This window comes from Phocoena phocoena, chromosome 19, assembly GCF_963924675.1.
Source record: "Phocoena phocoena chromosome 19, mPhoPho1.1, whole genome shotgun sequence".
Lineage (NCBI taxonomy): Eukaryota > Metazoa > Chordata > Mammalia > Artiodactyla > Phocoenidae > Phocoena > Phocoena phocoena.
Window position 1 is genome coordinate 50882835 of NC_089237.1, and position 23554 is coordinate 50906388.

Genomic DNA, 23554 nt, shown 5'->3' on the forward strand with positions numbered 1-23554 from the left:
ATGCAGCGTGGCAAAAAAGAATTTAATTTAATTTAAAAAAAGGGCTGCCAGGGAAGTGTGTCCTCCAAGACAGCCAGGTTTCAGAAAGGAGCATTCAGAGAAGAGGCTGGCATATAAGGATGATGACAGATGTTGAGTCCAGAAGTTACAGTGGAAGAATTTGAAAGATCAAATTTGGTTGGAATATTGGATCAGGTTATGGGACCTACGCCATATGAGGTAGGCAACCTGATGTGGAAACCCTACCAACTTGTTTATTTCTATGGGAAAATATGTTTTGAGTTCTGAGAAAAACTGATAAATAAGTGAACTCTGGAAACTTGCAATGTTATTTTAATATTATGTATTATAACTCAAAACCTCATTATTATACAGGTCACTGGTGATTATTTTACTGGTCAGACCAAGAAGTTGTACACCCAAGGCAGTTAAAATATTCCAGGTTCCAATTCCACCCCATTCAGGAAGTTATTCTTGGGCCTCAATTGCCTCATCTATACAATAGGAATGATAATATTTTGCCTGCTTGGGAAACAGGATGCTGGTCCAGATAATCTCCTATGGTTCAGCCTGGAGTGCATTTTGAGATACAGATCTGGAGAAGGAGTGAAAAAGTGACCAACTCATTTTCTGAGGCTACGTTACTCTTGCCTCTGAAATCAGTTAAGGGTAATATAAGTATTATAGGCCCATTTCATTTATAAATACAGATGCAAACATCATTAATAAAATATTACTTAACCAAATGTAAAAAATGTTTTTAAAGAGTAATACATTACAGGCTTCCCTGGTAGCGCAGTGGTTGAGAGTCCGCCTGCCGATGCAGGGGACACGGGTTTGTGCCACAGTCCGGGAAGATCCCACATGCCGCGTAGCGGCTGGGTCCGTGGGCCATGGCCGCTGAGCCTGCGCGTCCGGAGCCTGTGCTCTGCAACGGGAGAGGCCATGACAGTGAGAGGCCCGTGTATCACAAACAAACAAACAAACAAACAAAACACTCAGTTTGCATCACTGACAAAAATTATGAAGCATCTAGGAAACCAAGTATTCATAAGACCTCAGTGGAAGAAAAAATTTAATTCTACTAAAAAACATAGAAGATGACTTGAATAAACAGAGAGATAGTCCATGCTCTTAAATGGGATGACTTAACATTATAAAGATATCACTTGTCCCCAGAATAACTTACAATTTGATATATTACCCATAAAAATTCATCTGGTGGTTGTTTTTTGTTTTGGGGGAGGGTTTTTGAAAGATCTTGATAAGTTTACCCTCAAATTTGTTTGGAGCAATAAGAAAAAGAACAAAAAAACACAAATGGTTAAGTTGACACTGAGAGGGAGGATTTCTCCGGTGGTCCAGTGGGTAGGACTCCACGCTCCCAAGTTCGATCCCTGCTCGGGGAACTAGATCCCACATGCATGCTGCAACTAAGAGTTCACGTGCCACAACTAAGAAGTGCACATGCCACAACTAAGGATCCCTCACTAAACATGCCACAATGAAGATCCCACGTGCTGCAACTAAGACCCAGCACAGCCTAAATAAATAAATTAATTAATTAAAAAAAAAAGTTGACTCTGAGTGGTAAGAGTAACAAGAGGGATCTTGCCCTTCCAGAAATTTAAACTTGCTACAAAGCATCCAGCAACAATAACAGTATAGTATTAGTGCAAGGACAGATACACCAATGGAACAGAATACCAGACACAGACACTTGTATATATCAGAATCGGACATGTGGTAAATGTGGCTCAATATGAGGAAAATAAATTGGATCCCTAACACCCAAAACAAGGATGAACTCTAGATGGATTAAAAAGAGCTAAATATCAAGAGTAAAACTATAAAGTTATTGGAAGAAAAGGTGAATTTGTGATGCAGAGATGGAAAAGAACATAGGCAAAATTTCAAAATCACAAACCCTAAAGGGAAAATTGGTCATTCTGATTACACCAAATTTAAGGATTTCTATCAAATGAAGTTCACCGAAGAAAAATTAATAGGCAGCCGATACAACAAGAGAAAATATTTGCAATGTCCAAATCTGACAAAGAACTGATATTATTTGTTTAAATGTCTTACCCATCAACAAGAAAAATATTCCAAGAGAAAATGGGCAGAGAATACAAGGAGGGAATCTGCAGAAAAAAGACGGCCAAAGTGCTAACAAGTGTTGAAAGGGATGCTCCAAGCCGTTAAGTAATCACAGAAAACTGCAGTAAGAGATCACCTTTCACCTACTGAACTGACAAATATTAGAAATCGAAGCAAATTGTCATTTGATTAAAATCTCATATAGCCCATTCTGAATTTTAAAAGCTTGACCATCTTAAGTGTTGGTGAGGGTGTGGAAGAACTGGAACTGTCAGACATCACTGGTGGGAATGTAAAATGGGACAACCACTTTGCACAACAGTTTGGCCGACTCATAAAAAGTTACACACTACTGTCTGCTGCTAAGGTTTCCACTACAGATGCAAGAAAAAAGTGTCCTGGCACTTTCTGTCTGTCTGATTGTGGCAGCCCAGACTGAGTGGGGGAAATATAGGGAAAAATTGTTTGCAACTCAGAAATGACCTTGTGAGGAGTAAAAGCCTGGTTTACTCACAAAAAAAAAAAAAAAAAAAAGTTACACATACACCTATCATATAATCCAGCCGTTCTACTCCTAGGTATTTTCCAAGAGAAATAAAAGCATACATGTCCTTACAAAGACTTGTATGTGAATGTTCCTGGCAGCTTTATTTGTAATGGCCCCAAACTGGAAATAACCCAGATATCCATCAACAGGTGAATGGATAATCAAACTAATTACTATTGATAATCAAATCAATGATATTTCCCAACAAAAATGAATGAACTCGTAATACACGCAACAGCATACATGAATCTCAAAATAATTACAGTAAGTAAAAGAAACCCAGACAAAAAGAGTACGCTCTGTATGATTTCATTTGCATAAAATTCTAAAAAATGCAAACTGGCCCATAATGACAGAAATCAGATCAGTGGTTGCCTAGAGGCTGAAGAGACGAATTACAAAGAGGTACAAGGAAACACTGCGGGTGATGGATGTGTTATTTTGATTCTGGGGAGAGTTTCATGGGTGTATACATATGTCAAAACTTATCAAATTATGGATGTTAACCTGACTTACTGTGGTAATCATTTCGCAATATATACAAATATAGAATCATTATGTTATACACCAGAAATTAATGTTACATGTCAGTTATACATCAACTTAAAAAATCTTTTGACTTACCAAATTGTACATTTTATTTCATAAAAAAATTTTTTTTTCTTTTTTCTTTTTCTTTTTTTTTGCTGTGTTGCGTCTTCATTGCTGCGTGTGGGCTTTCTCTAGTTGTGGTGAGCAGGGGCTACTCTTTGTGGAGGTTCGTGGGCTTCTCATTGCAGTGCGCGGGCTTCTCATTGCAGTGGCTTCTCTTGTTGTGGAACATGGGCTCCAGGCGTGCAGGCTTCAGTAGTTGTGGCTCGCAGCCTCAGTAGTTGTGACCTAGTTGCTCCACGGCATGTGGGATCTTCCCAGACCGGGGCTCAAACCCGTGTCCCCTGCACTGGCAGGCGGACTCTCAACCACTGCGCCACCAGGGAAACCCAATAGAGCTGTTTTAAAAAACAAAAATAATTAACCGTATTCAATTCTATTTTAAGCACTATGTGACTATTACATTACTCATCTTCATTAAAACCCTAAGATGTAGATACTATTATTATCTCACTTCTCATTTTACAGATGAGGTAAACAAGGCACAAAGAGCTTAGGTAACTTTCCCAATGGCACGAAGTTAGTAAATATCAAAGCTGGGACTCAAACTCAGGCAGTTTGGGCTCTTAACTATGCATACTCTTAACTATCCTGCTCTGGGCGGATGCTGCCTGAGAGGGTGTGGTGGTAGTGGAACCCTCCCAAACTACTGATGGAACTGGAGACTGTGATCGTCATCCTTATGAGCAAGCTGGTAGCTCTTTAGTCAAATTAGGTGTAAGTATACCCTATGACTCAGCAATTCTGCTCGGTGGAGATAGATAGAAATAAAGACAAAGACCTAGGCAGAGGCAGAGACATATCCCCCATAAAGAGCCTTGTATGAAAATGTTCACTGCCACGTTATTTGTTGTGGTTGGGAAGTGGAGGTGGCATGGGTGCTTATCAATGGGATGACTGACATTGTGGAGTATAATGCAACAATAAATTATGCAATAAATAAATAATGCAATAGATTAATTATACAACAATAACTTTGATAATCATAGAACATGAATGGGTTTTTTTTTTTTTTTGGCTGCGCCCTGCGGCTTGTGGGATCTTAGTTCCCTGACCAGGGATCGAACGCATGCCCCCTGCAATGGAAGCTCAGAGTCCTGACCACCAGACCACCAGGGAATTCCCTGAATGGGTTTTTAAAACATAGTGCTTACTGAAAATAAGATCAGATTGAAATATGTAACCAGTTGCTATTTACATAAATTAAAAATGTGTGCACGCAAAAAAAGTCATGTTTTGCAGGTGATCATTAAATACATTGGAATGGTTGTCTTTTGAGGGAGGACAAATGAGAAATGGGTGTGGAAATAAAAGAGAATAACTTTTTAAATAAAAACAAGATAAGACAGAGATCAGTGAGGATAATGTACCAAGAACTGTGTCATTAATTCAATCCTCTGTACCTGAGACCCTCATATATTGACAAAAACAGTGACGGGACAAAGGGAGGAGATGGCATTGCTGGAGCTCAGGGGTCCAAGGTTTCCCTCCAGAAGCTGGAAGCAAAGTGGGCCTGTAGAGTAGGAGCTGGACGCAGAGACAGGGAAGAAATATCCTGGCTTTCTCCTGCCCTCCAATCTCTTACCTACTGTGGGCTGCACCAGGCCAGAAGGCAGTGAACACAGGAGCTTGAAAACAAAAGCCCACAGGGATCAACTCCCCATGACATAGGGCAGAGCTTAGGAAGGGCTACAACTGGTTCTGAGATCAAATGGGCCAAAGATTAATTTCTAGGCAAATCAACACACACAGGCTCCAGTGTGAAGTACCCACTTGTGTCCTGTGTCTCTCTCCTTCCTTTTCCATCCTCTCTCAATCGACCTCTTTCTCCCACCGTCCCAGCCATTTTTCTTCCTCCCTCCCAACTGTCTCTCCTTATTCCTGTTGTCTCTTCTACTCCTCCATCACTCTCTCCATACACTTTACTCTATCCCCTGTATCTAGCTCCGATTTGCTTTCCTTGATTCCACTTTCTCTGGGGTTTAAACTCCTGGAAGCGTCAGAACACAGCATCTGAATGAGATCAGGAATGTGCCGTGCCCTGAGTGCCAGGACAGACCCCAGCCCTGCACTCCACCTGCTACACTGACTTATCATCTGCCCCCAATCTGTGCCTCCCCCCAACTCCCTTTTTTCCTCTTGGCACTCTTCTTGGCTTTTCCTCTCTCCCTGCCCTCCTCCCTTTGTGGTATTCCAGCATCCCTGGCTTTCCTTTTACCTTCCTGATTGGTCCCTCTCCGCTTCCATCAATCGCTTCTGCTCCTTTCTGCTCATAAATGATTGGTTCTCCTCAACCAGCAGACCTTAGTTCTTCATCTACATCCCCTTGGTCAGATATGTGGAGCCATTCACCAAAGGTTTCCCCGCTTTGTGATTGCTCCCTAATCCGCATTCTTGGCTATCAGGAGCAGACCTTCATTCCATTCGTTCAACAAACATTTACTGAGTGCCCACCCCTAGGCTGGGTGTTGGGGATACAGAGGTAAACAAGATGATCATCTGTCCTCAAGGTTAAGGTGCAGAGAAGAAATTATGACAATACACTATATTGGGGACACATGGACTTTTTTTAAAAACTAAATTTACTTATTTATTTTTGGCTGTGTTGGGTCTTCGTTGCTGCACGCAGGCTTTCTCTAGTTGTGGCGAGCGGGAGCTTCTCTTGTTGCGGAGCATGGGCTCTAGGCGCGCGGGCTTCAGTAGTTGTGGCACGCGGGTCAGCAGTTGTGGCGCACAGGCTTAGTTGCTCCGCGGCATGTGGGATCTTCCGGACCAGGGCTCGAACCCTTGTCCCCTGCAGCGGCAGGCAGATTCTTAACCACTGTGCCACCAGGGAAGTCCTGGGGACACATGGATTTCTGGAGGAAAGCCAAGGAAGGTGTCACAGAGAGGGTGAGCTTTTTTTGGAGGATGAATAGGAGTCCTCTGGTATTGCAGACTGAAAGATTAGCATGGCAAAGGCACCAAGGAGTGAAACAGCACAGTGTGTTCTAGGTACAAGAAGTAGTTAAGGGGGCTTCCCTGGTGGCGCAGTGGTTGAGAGTTCGCCTGCCAATGCGGGGGACACGGGTTCGTGCCTCGGTCCGGGAAGATCCCACGTGCCGCGGAGTGGCTGGGCCCGTGAGCCATGGCCGCCGAGCCTGCGCGTCCGGAGCCTGTGCTCCGCAACGGGAGGGGCCACAAAAGTGAGAGTCCCGCGTACCGCAAAAAAAAAAAAAAAAAAAGTAGTTAGGAATTGACTAAAACTCAAGGGAGAGGACAGAAAGTGAGGCAAAGATAGAAGAGGAAAGGCAGGAGGTTTTGTTCACTCTGAAAAGGGGTTTGAACTTGACAGTAGGCAACAAAGACTTCTGGGGGGAGCGTGAGTGAGAGGTTGGACTGTTTTGTGTGGTACTCTGCCCTCCCTGTTGGGGAAGAGGAGGAGCAGGGAGACCAGTCAGGGTGATGGTGGTCTGGACCAGAGTGGCAACAGTACAGGTGGAGAAAATCGGATGAATATGAGAGTTTAGGAGGTCAAAACTCCAATGTTGATAACTAACTTGGTAAAGGGGTGGGGGCGGGTGCAGGAGAGGAGAAATCAAGCATGACTTCCTCCTTCTGATAGGAGTGACAGGATGGCTAATAGGACCATTCACTGGGATGAGGAAGTTAGCAGGAGGAGCAGGTCTGGACACGCTTATCATGTGAGCTGCCCACCCACGCGGCAGCTGAACAGTCGGATCTGGAGCTCCAGAAAGAGTCCTGGGCTGGAAGTAATGGAAGCCTTAGAGAGGTAGAATGACGGGGACAGTGGGCCGGAGACCACCCTGGCCCGATCCGCTGCGGATCCGCGTTCTCCCTCCAGGTGGCACTAAAGCCCCGCGCTTCTGAGGCCCCTTTTCCCAGACGCGCGCTCTCTGTACTCCGAGTGTTCCGCTGCTCTGGGGACTCGCCACCCCTAGGTCGCGCCCAACTCGCTGGGCAGGATTTAGCTGGGGATTCAAACCCGGAGCGACCTCTAGAAAGCGTGTCCTAGTCGTCCACGCGGCTAGCACATTTTTGGCGGCTCAGGGGCCTCAGGTTGGTGTGACCACCTGTCCCTCGGGCCGCCTCCAGGAACCAACGTGGGGAACCGGTGTAGGGGCAGGGCCAGATAGACAGTGCCCAGAGCAGGGATGCATGGAAAGAGGACCACCAAGGCCAGACACCCGACCCGCTAGGAACGGAATTTCCTGTGCCCAAGGCTATCTCCGCGTGGGAAGCGTGTCGCGGATCCTTTAAGGCTCCGTCTCCCTGCCCTCCCCCGCCCGGGACCGGCCGGGACACCCGGGACCTGACATTTGGCGTCTCCCAATGTGGGAGCTAAAAATAACCACTGTGGGTTACTCCAGGCCATTGCTCCGCACCCACCCCGCGCGCCGGCTCGCGCAGTTTTGGGCCGCCCGAGTTCTCTCCCGGGCAAGTGTACCTGGCCCGTCCCTTCCTCTCGGACCCCGCCGTCCCGAGCCGCCGCTAAGGGCTTTGAAGTCGCTTCTTCAGCCCCGAACCTTGGCCGGTGGGCGGAGTCCTCACACTGAGGGGAACTTGGCCTCCAGGGGGTCCCAGGACCCCCTTTTCAAAGCTTCCGGGACGTAGGCCGGCGGGAACCCGCGGGGCGTGTCTCGCCCGGCACGCTGACGGGCGTGGCCTCGCTGGCCTACCCTACAGCAGGTGCCAAACTCTCAGCCTCAGGCTCAGGGAGGGGCGTGGCCTTCTGGGGTGTGCGGGCTCCCGGCCAATGGGTGCTGTGAAAGGCGTGGCCCTGGGGGACCGCCGGGGCTGCTCTTCGGGTCTTTCCCCCGCCGGCCAGGCTCAGCCAGATCCCCGGGAGCTGCTCTCTGGCTCCTCGGCTTGTGGCTGTGGGTCCCGCCAGACTCGCCCTCCGCACAAAGCTCCGCGACCCCCATCGCCCCCGCTCCCTCTGCCCGCCAAGGCTAGGGCCGCAGACCCCCAGTCGCCTCCCTCTCATCTACGGCAGCTCGTGCATCTCCAGTTCCTAAGACAAGATGCCGTCGGGCTTCCAACAGATCGGCTCCGAAGTAGGGTTTGGCATGCGGGGGCGGGACGCGGACACGCGTCCCGCTTTTCTCGGGCTGGGGTCGCGGTTGGGGTCAGCTAGGGGGCGGTCCTTGCGCAGACGCAGGGGGTGGGGGTGGGGGACTGGCTATTTATACCCGGGCTGGACAACCCGTGACGGTCGGATTCCAGTCCCTCCAAGAGGCAGAGTGGGTCTGGGGGATTATTCGGGGGCTAGGACAGCGGCTGGATTCTGGGAGTCCAGGGTTCGCCCCCTTCTCTAGTTGGCGAGTTGCGCCGGGATCGTGGACACTCTGCCCTCAAGAAAGCAGATCCAGGCGGGTCTTGCCCTTCAGCAGCTGTCCGTCTGTCTCGGCTCGCCCGCAACTTTTCGAGGACCGGAGGTTCTCCGTAGGCCCACCCCCACCCCCACTCTTGTCAGTCCTCCAGGACGCTGAACTTTCCCTCGCCCCACGGTTGGTGGAGGGGTAGAGGGGAGTGTCAGCCCTTCCTCCCCCAGCTCAGGTTTCCGTTTGGAGACAGTCTGTGCCGCCAGCGATCAGCCACCACCGCTACCGCACCTCATACCACCTTCCCGCCCCCATCCCCTGGGCAAGGCTCTCCCAGGCAAAAGCCAGCATGGCCCCCTGCCCTTCGTCGCAGCTTAGAGGGGGAAGGGAGGCCGGGGCGGAGACAGAGAAGGCCATAGGCCAGGAGGAATGACCGCGATGTCCTTTTGGGAAATGGCTTTCTTGAGCCTGTTGGGGGCTTCCAGGAGCCCGCGGAGAGAACCCCCAGATGGGAGGGGAGAGGACAGAGGCTGATGACGATAATGCACTTGTCACTTTATAAAACCAGCACTGCTGGGGACACTGTTAACGTTTGATTTTGATTTTCACACTTTCACTGACAGGTAGGCGAATTAGGCAACATCACCCCTATCTCCCCAGTTCAGAGTGGGGCAGTGACTTACCCAAGGTCACACAAATCTGAACTCAGGTCTTTTAAGCCCAAGCCTGTCCCAAGGTCACAGAGGAATTGTGAGACCCAGGTCCTCAAACATTTCTCTGCCTACTGGACTCAAACATCAGTTTCTCCTCCATGCCCTGGTACTCTCGGGTTCTTCCTGCTCTTGTTTACGGTGAGATCTTCAAGCGACTCCTAATATGGCCCACTTTCCCTCGCCCAACATGTTGGATGGAACCCAGCATCTCAAGGCTCCTGCTGGGCCTGGGCCCCTTGAGGAAGGAAAGATGCCATGATTCCATGTGATATGCCTCCTCTCTGCTTCCGCCTGCCCAGGATGGGGAGCACCCCCAGCAACGAGTCACTGGGACCCTGGTCCTCGCCGTATTCTCCGCTGTGCTCGGCTCCCTGCAGTTTGGCTACAACATCGGGGTCATCAATGCCCCCCAGAAGGTGAGGGGCTACAGCTGGCAGAGTGGGGTGCCCAGACAAGGCAGGGGGTGTCAGGAGTGAGCAGAGAGGGAGGAGTCTGCAGGGAATAACTCCTGTGCTGTCCCCCAGGTGATTGAACAGAGCTACAATGAGACGTGGCTGGGGAGGCAGGGGCCTGAGGGACCCGGCTCCATCCCACCAGGCACCCTCACCATGCTCTGGGCTTTCTCCGTGGCCATCTTCTCTGTGGGCGGCATGATCTCCTCCTTCCTGATTGGCGTCATCTCTCAGTGGTTGGGAAGGTATGAGGCTGGAGGGCAAGGGAAAACAGGAAGGGAGCCAGAGTACCAATGCCCTAACTCTCACAGCCCCACTCTTTGCCTGCCAGGAAGAGGGCAATGCTGTTCAACAATGCCCTGGCAGTGCTAGGGGGCGCCCTCATGGGCCTGGCCAAGGCGGCTGCCTCCTACGAGTTGCTCATTCTTGGACGGTTCCTCATTGGCGCCTACTCAGGTACCCGCGGGCACTGTGGTCCCGCCCAGTGCCTTGCTCTCCTTCACTCTCCCTGGGCTTGGGGGGTCAGAGTGGGCAGCTGCCCTCAGAAGCTCTCTCCTTCCCTCTGCCCAGGGCTGACGTCGGGGCTGGTGCCCATGTACGTGGGGGAGATCGCCCCCACTCACCTGCGGGGCGCCTTGGGGACACTCAACCAACTGGCCATCGTCACTGGCATCCTGATTGCCCAGGTGACTGGACCTGGCTTCACGGGAGGCTGGGAAGGGGGTTGGGGTGGGGCTCTGGGGACAGGCTGAACGGCCTGCCCTCCCTCCCACCCTTCTGCCACAGGTGCTGGGCTTGGAGTCCATACTGGGCACTGCTACCCTATGGCCACTACTCCTGGGCATCACTATGCTGCCTGCCCTCCTGCAGCTGGTCCTGCTGCCCTTCTGCCCAGAAAGCCCCCGCTACCTGTACATCATCCGGAACCTGGAGGGGCCCGCCAGAAAGAGTGAGCTCCTGCGCCGTCTTGCTGGTGCCTGTCCTCCTCCCAGGCCCCCTCCCTGCCCTCTCAGACCTGACCCTACTCACCTCCAGGTTTGAAGCGCCTGACAGGCTGGGCCGACGTGTCTGAAGAGCTGGCTGAGCTGAAGGAGGAGAAGCGGAAGCTGGAGCATGAGCGGCCACTGTCCCTGCTCCAGCTCCTGGGCAGCCACATCCACCGGCAACCCCTCGTCATTGCAATTGTGCTGCAGCTGAGCCAGCAGCTGTCGGGCATCAACGCAGTACGTATGCAGCAGCCTCCAGGAAGGGCAAGGGTCAGGGAAGAGCCTGAGAGGAGGGAAGAAGGGAGCAAGCCCACTCCGTTCAAATTCAGGGTCAGTCCAGCTTCGAGTGGCTGCAAGGGAGGGAGGGACATATCCCTGCCATCCCCTTTTCTTCTCGCCCACCTCTAGGTTTTCTATTATTCAACCAGCATCTTCGAGACGGCGGGGGTAGGGCAACCAGCCTACGCCACCATCGGAGCCGGTGTGGTCAACACGGTCTTCACCTTGGTCTCGGTAACTACTTAACTCTGGAAGGGCCCCCACCATTGGTTTCACAACCCTGGGCTTCCTGGAGATCCAGCTCTTGGTTGGCCCCACCCACCTAACCCCTCCCACTTCCCAAGCCTTAAAGGCCCCTTGCAAGCCCTGACTCTCCCCTCAGGTGTTCTTGGTGGAACGGGCTGGGCGCCGGACCCTCCAACTCCTAGGCCTGGCAGGCATGTGTGGCTGTGCCATCTTGATGACCGTGGCTCTGCTTCTGCTGGTGAGGCCTAGGGAGAGGGAAGGGGACCCGTGGCCCAACCCAGGGGAACTGCCCCAAGGGGCTCTGTGGGCAGCCAGGGCCATGCCTCAACATACATGCCTTTGATCCTGAGGCCAGGCCGTATGCCAGGACCGTGCTACCGAGGGACCCAGGCTGCACTTCCTCCTCTGGGTGGAAGCTGTAGCACAATCCTGGCAGCCAGGGAGGAGAGCCCCTGTCAAGCCTCAGGACCAATAATTCCTAAGGACCCAGCTCTAGAACCAAGTGGGAATCCACAGTTATAAGAGCTGGGAGACCACGTTCCCTCTGCCCTGAATTGGCAAAGGGTGGCCAGCTGAATGTCAAGCGCTCGAGGACCTATTCTAACCAAGGGTGGCCAGCCCCCCGTGAGCAGCTGGTAGGGGTAGATGCCAGTTTGCTGGGTTGAGGGCAAAGGAAGATCCAGAAAGACCTGACCTGAATTCTCCACCCTCCCTGCCTGGCCCCCAGGAGCGGGTTCCAGCCATGAGCTATGTCTCCATTGTGGCCATCTTTGGCTTTGTGGCCTTCTTTGAGATTGGCCCTGGCCCCATCCCCTGGTTCATCGTGGCCGAGCTCTTCAGCCAGGGACCCCGCCCAGCAGCCATGGCTGTGGCTGGTTTCTCCAACTGGACGTGCAACTTCATCATTGGCATGGGTTTCCAGTATGTTGCGGTAGGTCCCCTGCCCGGTCCCCATCTCCCACATGGTCAGCCAGAGGACGGCAACTCACACTCACAACTAGCCCAGTTACTTTCCAGTCAGCATTTCTCCCTTTCCCCTGCCCATAGAGTGCTGGTCTGGGGGGTCACTTTGGTGGACCACGTGGGTCCTGAAGACCACCTGTTCCACCAGAATCAAAGAAGGGAACTGACCTAGATTGGATAACACAGAGGTTTCTTCAAAACAAACTAGTGGCATAACTTACTTAGACTAGGAGTAATATTACAAACTTCATATTAATACTGCAAATGGCCGGGAATCCACTCTGACTTCAGTGACTCAGGATGGTAAGAGAGGGAAAAACCAGGAGAGTTGGGGTTCAGAGAATTCTTTTCTCACTAAATTTTCCTGGTAATTTCCATTGCCCCGCAAAGGAGCCACCTGCTTTGTGCAGTATCCCTGTGAAGGCCTTAGTCCCTGGCTTGCTGGAGGCCACCCGTTCCCTCTCCTCTGTCAACACCTCTTTCTCCACTTGTCCCAGGATGCTATGGGTCCCTACGTCTTCCTTCTATTCGCGGTCCTCCTGCTTGGCTTCTTCATCTTCACCTTCTTAAAAGTGCCTGAAACCCGCGGCCGGACGTTTGACCAGATCTCAGCCGCCTTCCGCCGGACACCCTCTCTTTTAGAGCAGGAGGTGAAACCCAGCACAGAGCTTGAGTACTTAGGGCCAGATGAGAATGACTGAGGGGCAAAGCAAGGGCGGGAGAGCCAGTTCTTCAACCCACCCAGAGACCCCCTCCTTTCCTCTGCAGCACTTTAACCCTCTCTTCCCCATTACTTCCAGGGTGGAGAAACCCCCTGCAGCCTGGTGGAATTGGGAAGCTGGAGGGAAGGGTGGTCTGAGCACCCCCCTCATTCCCCTCGTGTGACTCTTGGATTATTTGTGTTGTGGTTAGGCTGTGGCTGTGGGGTGGGCCATTCTCCCTTCTCATCCCCTCCTTCCTCTGTAGCCCACCCGCACCCCGCCCCAGCTCCAGGATACTTCCGCCCCGGCCAGAGAAGGGGGATTATAGGGAGGAGAGGCTCTAAGACTGACTTTCTGGTGGGCGTGAACGGAAGCCAAGAGCAGGACTGGAGAAGAGATATCCAGTTCCTGTCACCTTGGACTCCTCCCACTCTGGCACTTTCTCTGAATTCTTGCCACAGACTCTGGGTGAAAGGGGGGGGGGTCTGTCTTGTCCCCTCCAGGGCAAAGGACGCACCCCTCCCAAGGTCTAACCTCACCTCTCTCACTGCAGGCTCAGTCCTCTTGCTCGGGCTTCTGGGGTGAGAGGGAACACACGTCCACATGTGGGGAGAGGAAGGGACAGCAGGCGCCTCTCTAGACTCAGGGTTCCGGGCCCCACCCCAGCTGCTCCCCAAGGCTGCCAGATGGGGGCCCCAGCTCTTTCCTCCTCTCCCATCCCGGGAGGGTGTTGTACCCAAAGGCTTTTGACCAACTAAGGGAAAGAGGGATTTGAAAGGCTGCCTGTGAACACTGGGCTGGGAGGAGCCTTCAGATATTTTTGTATATGTTTGGAAAAGAAGGGGCAGGGAGAAGAAACTGAAGGTCTGTTGTACTAAATGTATATATATAGAGATCCGTATATAAAGTTACTGTATGAGATGAGCGTCCTGTCATGCGAAGACACTCCGGGATGGGCTTGAGGCAGGGACCATAGCCACCCCAACCCCCGTCTTCTCTCCATCCTGCCTCAGCCCGAGGCCGCAGAACCCTCTGGATGCTGTCACTCACTCACCCCCCCCCCCGCCCCCCCCGCCACCTAAAGAGTTGTAGTCACTGCTTTCCTTAACGGTAGTAAGGTAGTAAATGCTTGGTAAGGTGACGCTGCAGGTGCCAGACGCAGCTCTCGGCACTTCAGGAAACACTCATTCTGCCAGGGAGGCATTAGCCCCGTTTCACAGATGGGAAAAGTCAACTTCACAGGGATGAAGGCACTTCTGCAGAGCCGTACAGCTAGAAACGTGGGCATAGGATCTGAGCGCAGGCCCTGCTGCCGCCCCCTCTACAGTAAGTTACCAGCGAGGCTCTTGAACAGAAAAGAGGCAGAGACCAAGACAACAGGAAAGCCTGTTTTTGTTTTTACTGGAGGCTCAGGTGGCACATGACGGTTCATAAAATGGCTTCAGAGGTAGGGGGTAGTGGGGAAACGAAAAATAAACTGGGAGGGGAAAGAAAAACAACCAGGAGGAGGTAAGAGCTGGCTGGTTTCTTCTCAGCCTGATTTAGGGGAGGGAGTTGGTGACTCTGAACTATAAGGATGGATCCCTTCCTTTAACCCTTGGTCAGGGAGAGAAAAAAAAGCCAAAGGCTGTTGCTTTGGCCCTCCTGAGTCTCCAGGAAAAAGGGGAAAAGCTGGTGTTTCGATGTCATGAATTGTGGGAAAGCGGGGAGGGAGGTGCTGGGTAGGATCCAGGTCAGTTGGAAAAACTGGCAGATACCTGAGAGAAAGAGAGACCAAAAAATCACGACCAGCAGCTTATCACCACCCAGCCCCATCCCCACCCTCTTGGTACCTGTCCTGGGCCTGCCACTCACCAGATGGTGGCTCTGGGTGTCCTTTGAGTTGGAATCACTCCGGTATGGCAGTTGGGGGGTCCCCACTGTTGATGGGGGCCGAGGTCTAGAGAGAACAAGGGTGATCGACTGAGACCCTCTTGTCCTTTGGAGCCCCCAACTTCAACCTCCTCCCACCTTTTCTCTTCCCGTTCCTCCCCCAGTTCACATCCACAGGCTGGTGCTGGGGCTCCCAGCAGAGCTGAGAGGGAGTCTGCAGGGGGTGACGTGGGCTCGACCGCCTCTGCTGGGGTTTCCTGGTGGGTTGGGGTGCCCGCCAGGCGTGGACCCAGCAGCACTGTCTCTTGGGTGTCAGGCTGCGTGAAACAGGGTGGGTGGGAGCAAGGCCAGGAGAAGGGGGACAAAGAGAGGGAAGGGAAAGGAAAAGAAGACAGAAGTGGGGGAAGAAGGGAGACAGGCAAGTTGGCCACAGCCTTTTCCTTCATTCTCCCCCACCACACACGGACAGTCCAAGGTCCTCACCTCTGGGGCTGTGGGCCGCCCGGGTCCAGGGGGCTGCTGCCGTCTCCGCTGGAAGTAGGGGCGGTTTCGTGAGCGCTGGGGCTCAGGCCGGGAACCGTCAGCGGGGCCTTGGCTGGGCTTGGTCTCGCCATCCCCACCTTCTGTGGTGGGCTGCTGGGGTGGCCTGGGGTGGAAAGGCCTGGGGAGAAAAATAGGGACCCTGAAGGGACAGGAGCCCTGTGCGGACCACGTCCCTCCCTCCCAGGGCCACCCAGCAGAGGTGGACCAGGCTGCCTCTCCGTCCCCACCCCACCCCAGCAGTGCCTGCTAACCCCTGGGCACCTCAGCAGTAATCGCTCAGCTACCCAGCCCTCATGACCACTGGCTTCAGGGCCATCCCCCTCCCATCCTCCTGTCCCCATACTGGCTGGCGAAGGGGAAGACAGAGCCTGGGACAGGGAGTCTTACCTTCGGTACCTGGGCCGGAATCTGGGTGGGGGTACCCGCTCATCTCCCTGCTGTTGGTCCCCCTCCAACGGGGCTCTCTCTTTGGGTTCTGCCCCATCAGTGCCCTGGGAACACACAAAGGCCCGGGTGAGCCGGGTGGCACCCACTGTCCAGGCGTCTGCAGCTCTTCCCAGGCCACCATTCTGCTTCGTCTGGGGACTCTGGTCTCCAGCCTCACCAACTCGCAGCTGGTTCCCACGTTCCCAGTTCCCCTCACCTCTATGGGCTGCTGCTGGTTGGGGGGCCGAGGGCCTCGCACAAAGCGCCGTCGGTAGAAGAAGGGTGGTGGGCGCCGTCGTCTGGGCCGCTGCCCGGAGTCTTCAGCACGCTCCCCTTCGCTGCCTGGTTCTGTCCGGCCCGATGGAACCTCTGCCACCATGGGTGGCGGGGCAGCTGGGCGGGGTCGGGGGATGAATCGGCGGAACCTACGTCGGTTGGGGGCATAGCGGCTGCCCTTCACTGGCACCCCGCCGGGCCCAGTTACATTAGCAGCTTCTGCGCCCTGCGGGGGGAGGTGGGGAGGAACGGGTGAGAACCTGCTCCAGAAACCGGTGTGCAACCTTCCCAGTCTTGCCTGAATCATTGTCTTCCCATCCTTCCAGCTAAACGCCCCTTTCCAGCTTTCCTCCAGGTCCTATAACTTCTACTTCTTTCCACCCTCCCCAGAGAAGGAGTGGCAGGTGTTTGGACCCTTCTAGGAGGGACCACATCTGCAACTGGTCCTTTTGAAATAGCTTCCACTGGACCCTCTTGAGGTTTAGCCTGGAGGTGGGGTGGGGAGGGAGAAAGAGGGCTGGCAGTAGGTGTCTGTCTCTGGGAGGGCTGATTCTGAGAGGAGAATGTGGGCACGGGCCCCGCGTGGAGAACAGGCATGGGAGTATTTGGTGAACTACAAAGAAACCCAGATACTGCTGACTGGTGACAGCGACACGTTCTTTAGGACATCCCTTGGAGTGGCCAGAACGTTAAGGATGACAAGGTCTGCGTGAGGACACAGTCCTGGTCCTACAGCCTGAGGAGGCCAGAGCCTCAGGGGACTTCCAGGACACCCTCCCACGGCTTGGTGGGCTCTCCATCCCACCGCAGCCCTCGAACCTTCTCTCCTTCCACGACATCGAACTCCACAGTCTCCCCATCTCCAACACTGCGCAGAAACTTCCTCGGGTTGTTTCTTTTAATAGCTGTCTGGTTAGGGAAAGGCCAGGAGAAAGGTGAGGACAGCCAGCCGGGAGTCTCTCGCGCCCCTGCTGGGTCCACCACCCGATTTCATTCTTTTCAAAATTTTATTGAATATTTGTGGGCTGGGGCTGGAGGGTGGAGCAAGGAGAAGGCAGTCAAAGTTTAGCAGGGGAAAAGCCACAAACGGGCGGCTTTCAAACAACTGTGCAGTTCACCATGGTCCCCAGAACACACTCCCTCCTCCCCCACCCCTCAAGGATTTCAAGAAGGGAAGCAAGAAACATGAACTCAAAAGCAAAACAAAAGGCCGAGAGAGTCTTAAGTTGCAAAGTGGGTAAAACGTACTGTGCTTCTTACCTCAATCCCACTGAGAGCGCTCTCCACCAAAGCAGTGGTTCTCAAACTGTGCGTGCATCACAAACACCTGGAGAGCTTGTAAAAACAGGCTGCTGGTCCCTCCCCCAAGCCTGATTGATTCGCTAGGAGTGAGGTGGGCCTGAGAATTTGGATGTCAGGTGATGCTGCCGTTGCAGGGACCACACTTTGAGAACCACTGCACCCAAGTAGCGCAAGCCTGTGTCCTTTCCCTTGGACACCGCCTGTAATTCATTCCAAGGGTGTTCACAGGTCCCAGTAGGTAGTGAGCGTGCCATGCCCAGAGGGCAACAGGTACGTTTCTTACAGAGACAACCCAACACAAGTGGGGCCAATGCAGTTAATACAGGCACCTGAGGCGGGTGGATGGGGGAACTATTTCCGGGTAGGAGGTGAAAGCTGGAGAAACATGATCTGTGCTGCTAAGGATAAGGGCAAAGGCCATCAAAGAGGGCGGGTTCCTCCCCTCAGAAAGTCAACCTAGCTCTTACCTGGTGAACAAAGACATCCTCCTTGGTGTCATTCCTGCAGGACAGGATGGGTTGTTAGGGGGTGACTTTGGTAAGGCGCTCACCTCCACTGAAGCCTCCCTAGCTGCCATTCCTAAGACTTGTGGCCCCATCCTCTCCACCTTCCACGGCAGCTTGGGGTGAAACAGGGCCCAGGGAGTGAGACAAGAGCCAGCGGGGGCCCCCTGAAGCTGGTATGAAGCAAATATCCCTAAAACCTCCATGAAAAACCTGGGCTTCACGAGGAAAGGGCTGTGGGGGGAGGCAAAGGCACCTTGAAGGAGCTGGGCCAGATTTCACCTGCTGAGCACTCCACCCTCTACCCCAGGGCACCTTAGAACCTGGTGGTGCTGGGTATAACTGTCCCCAGCCAACAACCCCTCTTCCCCAACCCACATCACGGGTGGAAAATTCCACTCGGTTTCTTCCTTCTATAGTCAAGGAGGGAGAAAGTGCGGATGGGAGTTGAGGTGCAGAACACGTTTGAGGAGGGGAAAATGGGTCAAGAACTTGCTCCAAACAGCCACAAAACTGTGTTCTCAGCCTGGAGGTGAACCCCAGGCCCCCTCTCAACACACCAAGAGATCAAGGATGAGAGAGAACATTCGATCTGTCACGACCTTGCCTATCACCCCAGTTTATCCTAGCACCCCAATGGGGGAGGGGTGAGGCCGTCCCTCAGAACCTCCCAGGAGTCCTCATTTCCAGAATTAGAGAGGGACCCTTCCCTAGAACAAGTGTTCTAGCTTTAAAGCACTTAGATCTGCACAAAGGTCAGCCTGCTAAGAGGGAACTGGGACCTCCCAGGAGGTCTGGCTCGGCAGGGTGCCTGGGCTGGGAAGGCCCTCTGGGAGAGACCTGGCTCCGCTCAGAATCCGCCACTACGCCCCGCCCAGTGCGGGGGCAGGGGTGGGTGGGTGGGAGGGGCTGCGGAACTGAAGGAAAGCAGCAGCCTCGGGCTGTGCTGGCGCCTCCCTTCCCCACCCCCCCACCGGACGCAGTCCCATCAGGTGGGGGATTGATTCAACGAGCTAACAGCTCTGTAAGGGAGATGAGTTATGAGAGTGCTAAGTGTGCTGCCCTAAACAGGAAATGAGTGAGGATTCCAGCCCGGAGGCACAGAGAGCAGGTACATTCTGCCACAAAGGCGGCGGCAAACTAAACCAGAAGGTGACCCAGACAGGCTTGGGAGGGTCAGAACCAGGTTTGCCAACTTCTTAGATCATTAACCCTCTGCTGCCCTTGAAGACGTGGAGGCGGCTTCGTCTTGCCCACATCTGTGCTGTGGTTAAAGACTTCCAATCAGCGTCAGCTGGACATTGCAACCATGTGCCTTGGTAGGAGTAGGGATGAGGCTGGAAAGGTGTCCAGTCCCACAGGCCAGTTTGGAAGGCACCCATTCCACCCCCTCCCTGGGTTCCTCAGATACCTGTTGATGAATCCGTAACCATTCCGCACGTTGAACCATTTGACAGTGCCCAGGACTTGGATTGCTGCCAGGCAGGGATGCAGTGGGGACAGTAAGATGGGGAAAGAGATGGAGTTCGACTCAGTTTTGAGACACTCCAAAATCTAGTCTACCTCCCTATTACCTATTAAGCTTAACTTCACGCCAACCAGGTTTCACCCAGTAGCTTCAAGGCATTCTTACCCCAGTTCCACTACGTAAATGGAAGCGCCCATACAGGGGGGCTCAGGCTTTCAAAACGCTTCCGATTCTAAGGCACGTTCCTCACATCCTACAAATCAAGGCCCCTCACCTAGAACCGGGTACTCACCTGGTCCACGAACTTCCGCCCTGAAGTCATAACTGAGGGTCTCTCTAGCCCTCCCAGTGTACGGGTCACTAGTGCACTTGCTTCCTGGTCCCAGAGATTTACCTAACACTAACTCGAGTCATCAAGGCCAAAAGTCTCCCGCCCCGGGGGCGTGGCCAGACCCTACCAGACTAACCACGCCCTCCCGCCCAAGAACTGCAGGATTTCCCACCAGGGGAACCCACTCTGGTCCGCTGGCCTCAGCCTAGCTAGTCCTTTGAGTCTCGAGTCAAACCGGCCTTCGGCTTTCCGGAGCCCACCGGGGTCCACGATGCCCCTCCCCCAGCCCGCCGACCCCCCCCCCCCCCTTAGAGCAGCCCTGGCGCGCGCCCCGCCCCTCACCCAGCACCGGCTTGTCCGCCTGACTCCGGGCCGGGGGCGCGGGGGTCCCCGAGGCCGCCGTCGCTGGGTTGCCAGGGGTGCGGGGGCCCGGCGCCGAGGGGGTCCCAGCAGCGGGGCCCGAGGAGGCTGCGGCTCCGACTCCGCCCGCCCCGCTGCCTGCTTTCTGCGACTCCCCTGCGGGCACCGGAACCACCACCGCTACCACCCCTGCCGCCGTCGCGGGCACCGTGGCCGCGGGGGCCGCTGTCGCCACCACTGCCGCCTCCGCCTCGCTCATCCCGCCGGGCCCAGTACCGGCCCCCGCCGCCACCTCCTCCTCCTCCTCCGCCGCCGCCACCGGCCCGGCCCCTCCCCCTGGCTCGCGAACCCACTGCCAGGCTTGGTCCTCGCGCCCCGAGCCTCGCCTGCACGCCGGCAGCGGGCCCTGAGCCGAGGCCAATCGGAGCCCGCAGCCGCGGCGCGCGCAGGCCCCGCCTCCCGGCCACAGGCCAATCCTAGCGAAGCTACCCCCCCAGGCCAGCACGCCGGCCCCGCCTCTTGGACTTGGCGAGGAGGCCGAGGCCCCCGCCCGCAGCCTTGTAAGTACACCTGGGCCCCGCCCCGTTGCCGTCACGTGACCCACAACAGCCCAACCCATTGGCCGACGGCCTCTTTCCCTTCCCCCCGCCCCTTTCCACCGGCCGCGGGAAATCAAACGGGCTGGTCGCGCCCCAACCGCCACCTGGCCTCGGCACGAAGGGCGGGGCGGGGGGCGCTGCTCCAAGCTTGCCTCTGACGAGCCGGGCGGGGGGCCTGAGCCCGCAGCCTCGGTCCCGGCTGTGAGCGGCTCCGCTCGCCTCCACTCTCGAGGCCACGCTTGCCCGCACAGCGCCAGGTGTGGTTGCTTTCTCCCAGCCCGCCCGACCCTCTCCCTAGAGGATGACCCACACACCCTGGCCTGCGGGATCAGCCCGCACGGCCAGCCAGACTTTCCCAGCTCACGGTTGCTCTCACAAGCCGAGGACTCTCACACTTTAGTTTGTTTTTGAGGTATAATTTACATACAGCAAAATGCACAACTCTTCGCTGAGTTTTGATAAACGTGTTCATCCGTGTAATCAACACCTTAAGGTGTTTTTCCCTCGCTCTGGGAGGTTCCCTCGAGCCCCTTCCGGGCAGGTCCAACCTCCGCACAAACCACCGCTGTTCTGATGTTTTCCACCCGAGATCAGTTTCAGGGTCCACAGTGCTGGGCGCTTTGGTCTCCGTCTCCAGCTCCTCGCCCTCTCCCTGGCCGCTCCCTCCACCTTCTTCCTTTTATCCAACTGGCCAGGCTCTTCAGACTCAAGGCAGTTTCCTCTGCCTCCATGTCTCTCAGGGTGACTTGGCTTCAAGTACCAGCTTACATTTCACTCCTCACTATCACTTCTTTACTTTTCTCATGGCATTTTTTGAAATATGAAATTGCTTATTTATACTATTCCTGCCCACTCCGAAACTCTTAAGCCGTGAACTCCACAGCAAAAACCGTGAAGTTATGCCTGACGCCTGGAACAGTGCCTGGCATAACACTGGCACGCAATATTGCTTGAGCAAATGAATGGTCCCCGTTCCACAGATGAAAAAACTGAGGCCCTGTGTGAGGCTTGCCCCGGGTTTCTCGGGAGACCAGGTGTCCGGCCCGGGAGACGCCATCTCCCTCCCAGAAAGGTGCGGCTCCAGAAGCCGCTCCCGCCGAGGGCCGTCTACCCGACCCGGGCAGGACGCGTATTTTTAGCAGGGACAGCACGCCCCCGGGCAGCACACGTGCCCCCAGGCTCTGCCCGGCCCCACGTGCGCTTCCGCAGCCCCGGAGTCCCCTGCCAGGCCAGCGTCCGCTTTCCAGACGGCGGCCGCTGCCAATCCCGGTGCCGGCGCGCCCTCTGCCGGCCGCTTCGGGAGGCCGCCCGCCCCGGCTTCCTCTCTGTCCTTCCACCGCTACCCCGCTAGCCCCACCGCTCCCACCCTTTCGCAGTTGAAGATTCTGTTTCCCGGGGCATCGGGCACCAGAAAAAGAGAAAAGACGCGAAAACAACTAAATCAAGGCGAGGCCGTGAAGAATAAAGAAATGACCACCCTCTTTTAGACTATTAAGGACCAACTTACCTGTGTCCAGCCCTGAGCTCAAGGAATTCGAGAAGCATGAGACCAAGGCTGGGGGGAGGCAAGCAAGGTAACTCACAGTGTGACCCCGGCAACCAAAGAATCGCGTGGAAGGTACAGAGGGAGCTCAGGTGTGGACTGGTTAACTGTAAAGTTAGAAGGTGAGAGAGAGGAAGCTAACAGAAAGGGTGAGCCCTATTTGTAGTAAAATTAAAAATATGTCAGGAGATCAAGGGTGCTGCAGGAAAAGTACATTTGGCCGACAGCACCGAGACATGAAACAATACTTAGACATACAACAGTTACATACTCTCTATCCCCATGGATAAGAAGTAGAAGATGCTACAGAGATTTGCAATTAATATCCCTGTTCAGTTGAAGGGTTTGTGCATGTAATTTTCTGGTTATTTAATTTCACACACTCACACACACACACACACACACACACACACACACACACACTCACACACACCCCACAAGGCATACGGGATCTTAGTTCTCCCACCAGGGATCGAACCCGTGCCCCCTGCAGTGGAAGCCCAAATTCTTAACCACTGGACTGCCAGGGAAGTCCCTATTTAAATATTTTTAAGTACTATAGATAACAAGGGCTCCAGGCATTCTTGTGAAAAGCCTTCCTCCTCTTACTGTCCCTCTCTTTCTGTCATTTCCTGCCCACCTGCAATCTGGCCTATCTTGTTCACTGTTAAAAATAAATAAATAAATAAAACAAAACCCCTACCTCCTAACTCTTGCTCTACACCTCTCCATCAACTTAACACAAAACTTCCTGAAGAAAGTCTCTACTGTCTCTACTTCCTCATCTTTCTTTCACACCCCACCAACCCAAACCTGGTTTCTGTCCCCACCACTCCACTGAGGTGGCTTCACCAATGGTCCACACCCTCTTCTTAACTGAGACATTTGGGGCCTGGTTTTGGGTTCTCTTTCAACTCCATCTGCAGAAGTGGTCCTGCCAAAGCTTCCACAGCTTCACCTTCCCCCATGCCCTGATACCTCTCCTTCTGTGGCTTGTTCTCCACCAGCCTCAATCTTTCCTGGACTGTCTTCTCCTGTCACCCCCCTTCTATAGGTAATTTTATCCATTCCCCTGGTTTTGGTGACCATCTGCTACTGATGGCTCTTAAACCCGTGTGTCTCCAGCCCTGAGTCTTTCCCACCTTCTAGCAGACTCTGAGCCAGACATCCTCTAGCCAATTGCTTCTCAGGCTTCTGAAACATAAGTCCTCATCCAGGCTCCTCTTTTTCCCCCTCCCATGCTGAGGTATGTCACCACTTACCCACAATCATTCCTTAGTGCCCATTCCTCCTTTGTAGAACAGTTTCCCCTGGATGCCCAGGCTCAGCACAGCAAAGGTGAAGATTTATGGTATCAAACTGAGATATG

At 54.1% G+C, this 23554-nt stretch overlaps 2 protein-coding genes across 3 annotated transcripts; one reads left to right on the top strand and one right to left on the bottom strand.

The window, feature by feature from the left end:
• SLC2A4 (solute carrier family 2 member 4) lies at positions 1-13857 on the top strand. 2 transcript variants are annotated; one of them, XM_065896624.1, is made up of 12 exons: positions 1-7; positions 7290-7304; positions 9660-9751; positions 9860-10032; positions 10119-10243; positions 10358-10473; positions 10574-10736; positions 10823-11010; positions 11182-11286; positions 11435-11536; positions 12026-12229; positions 12759-13857. In XM_065896624.1, the coding sequence occupies exons 1-12, from the start codon at positions 1-3 to the stop codon at positions 12960-12962; spliced, it is 1494 nt and encodes a 497-aa protein (XP_065752696.1). In that variant the 3' UTR covers positions 12963-13857. The 2 variants fall into 2 exon arrangements, with proteins under 2 accessions (XP_065752696.1, XP_065752695.1); XM_065896623.1 differs by lacking the exons at positions 1-7; positions 7290-7304 and adding an exon at positions 8132-8355 and having other exon boundaries at positions 9635-9751.
• Positions 13858-14336: 479 nt separating this feature from the next.
• On the bottom strand, positions 14337-20351 carry YBX2 (Y-box binding protein 2). Its single transcript, XM_065897531.1, has 9 exons — positions 20026-20351; positions 19296-19359; positions 17849-17882; positions 16899-16988; positions 16021-16305; positions 15765-15868; positions 15318-15495; positions 14817-14901; positions 14337-14719 (listed from the first exon to the last, which is right to left on the bottom strand). The coding sequence occupies exons 1-8, from the start codon at positions 20300-20302 to the stop codon at positions 14851-14853; spliced, it is 1083 nt and encodes a 360-aa protein (XP_065753603.1). The 5' UTR covers positions 20303-20351; the 3' UTR covers positions 14337-14719; positions 14817-14850.
• Between the last annotated feature and the right edge of the window lie 3203 nt (positions 20352-23554).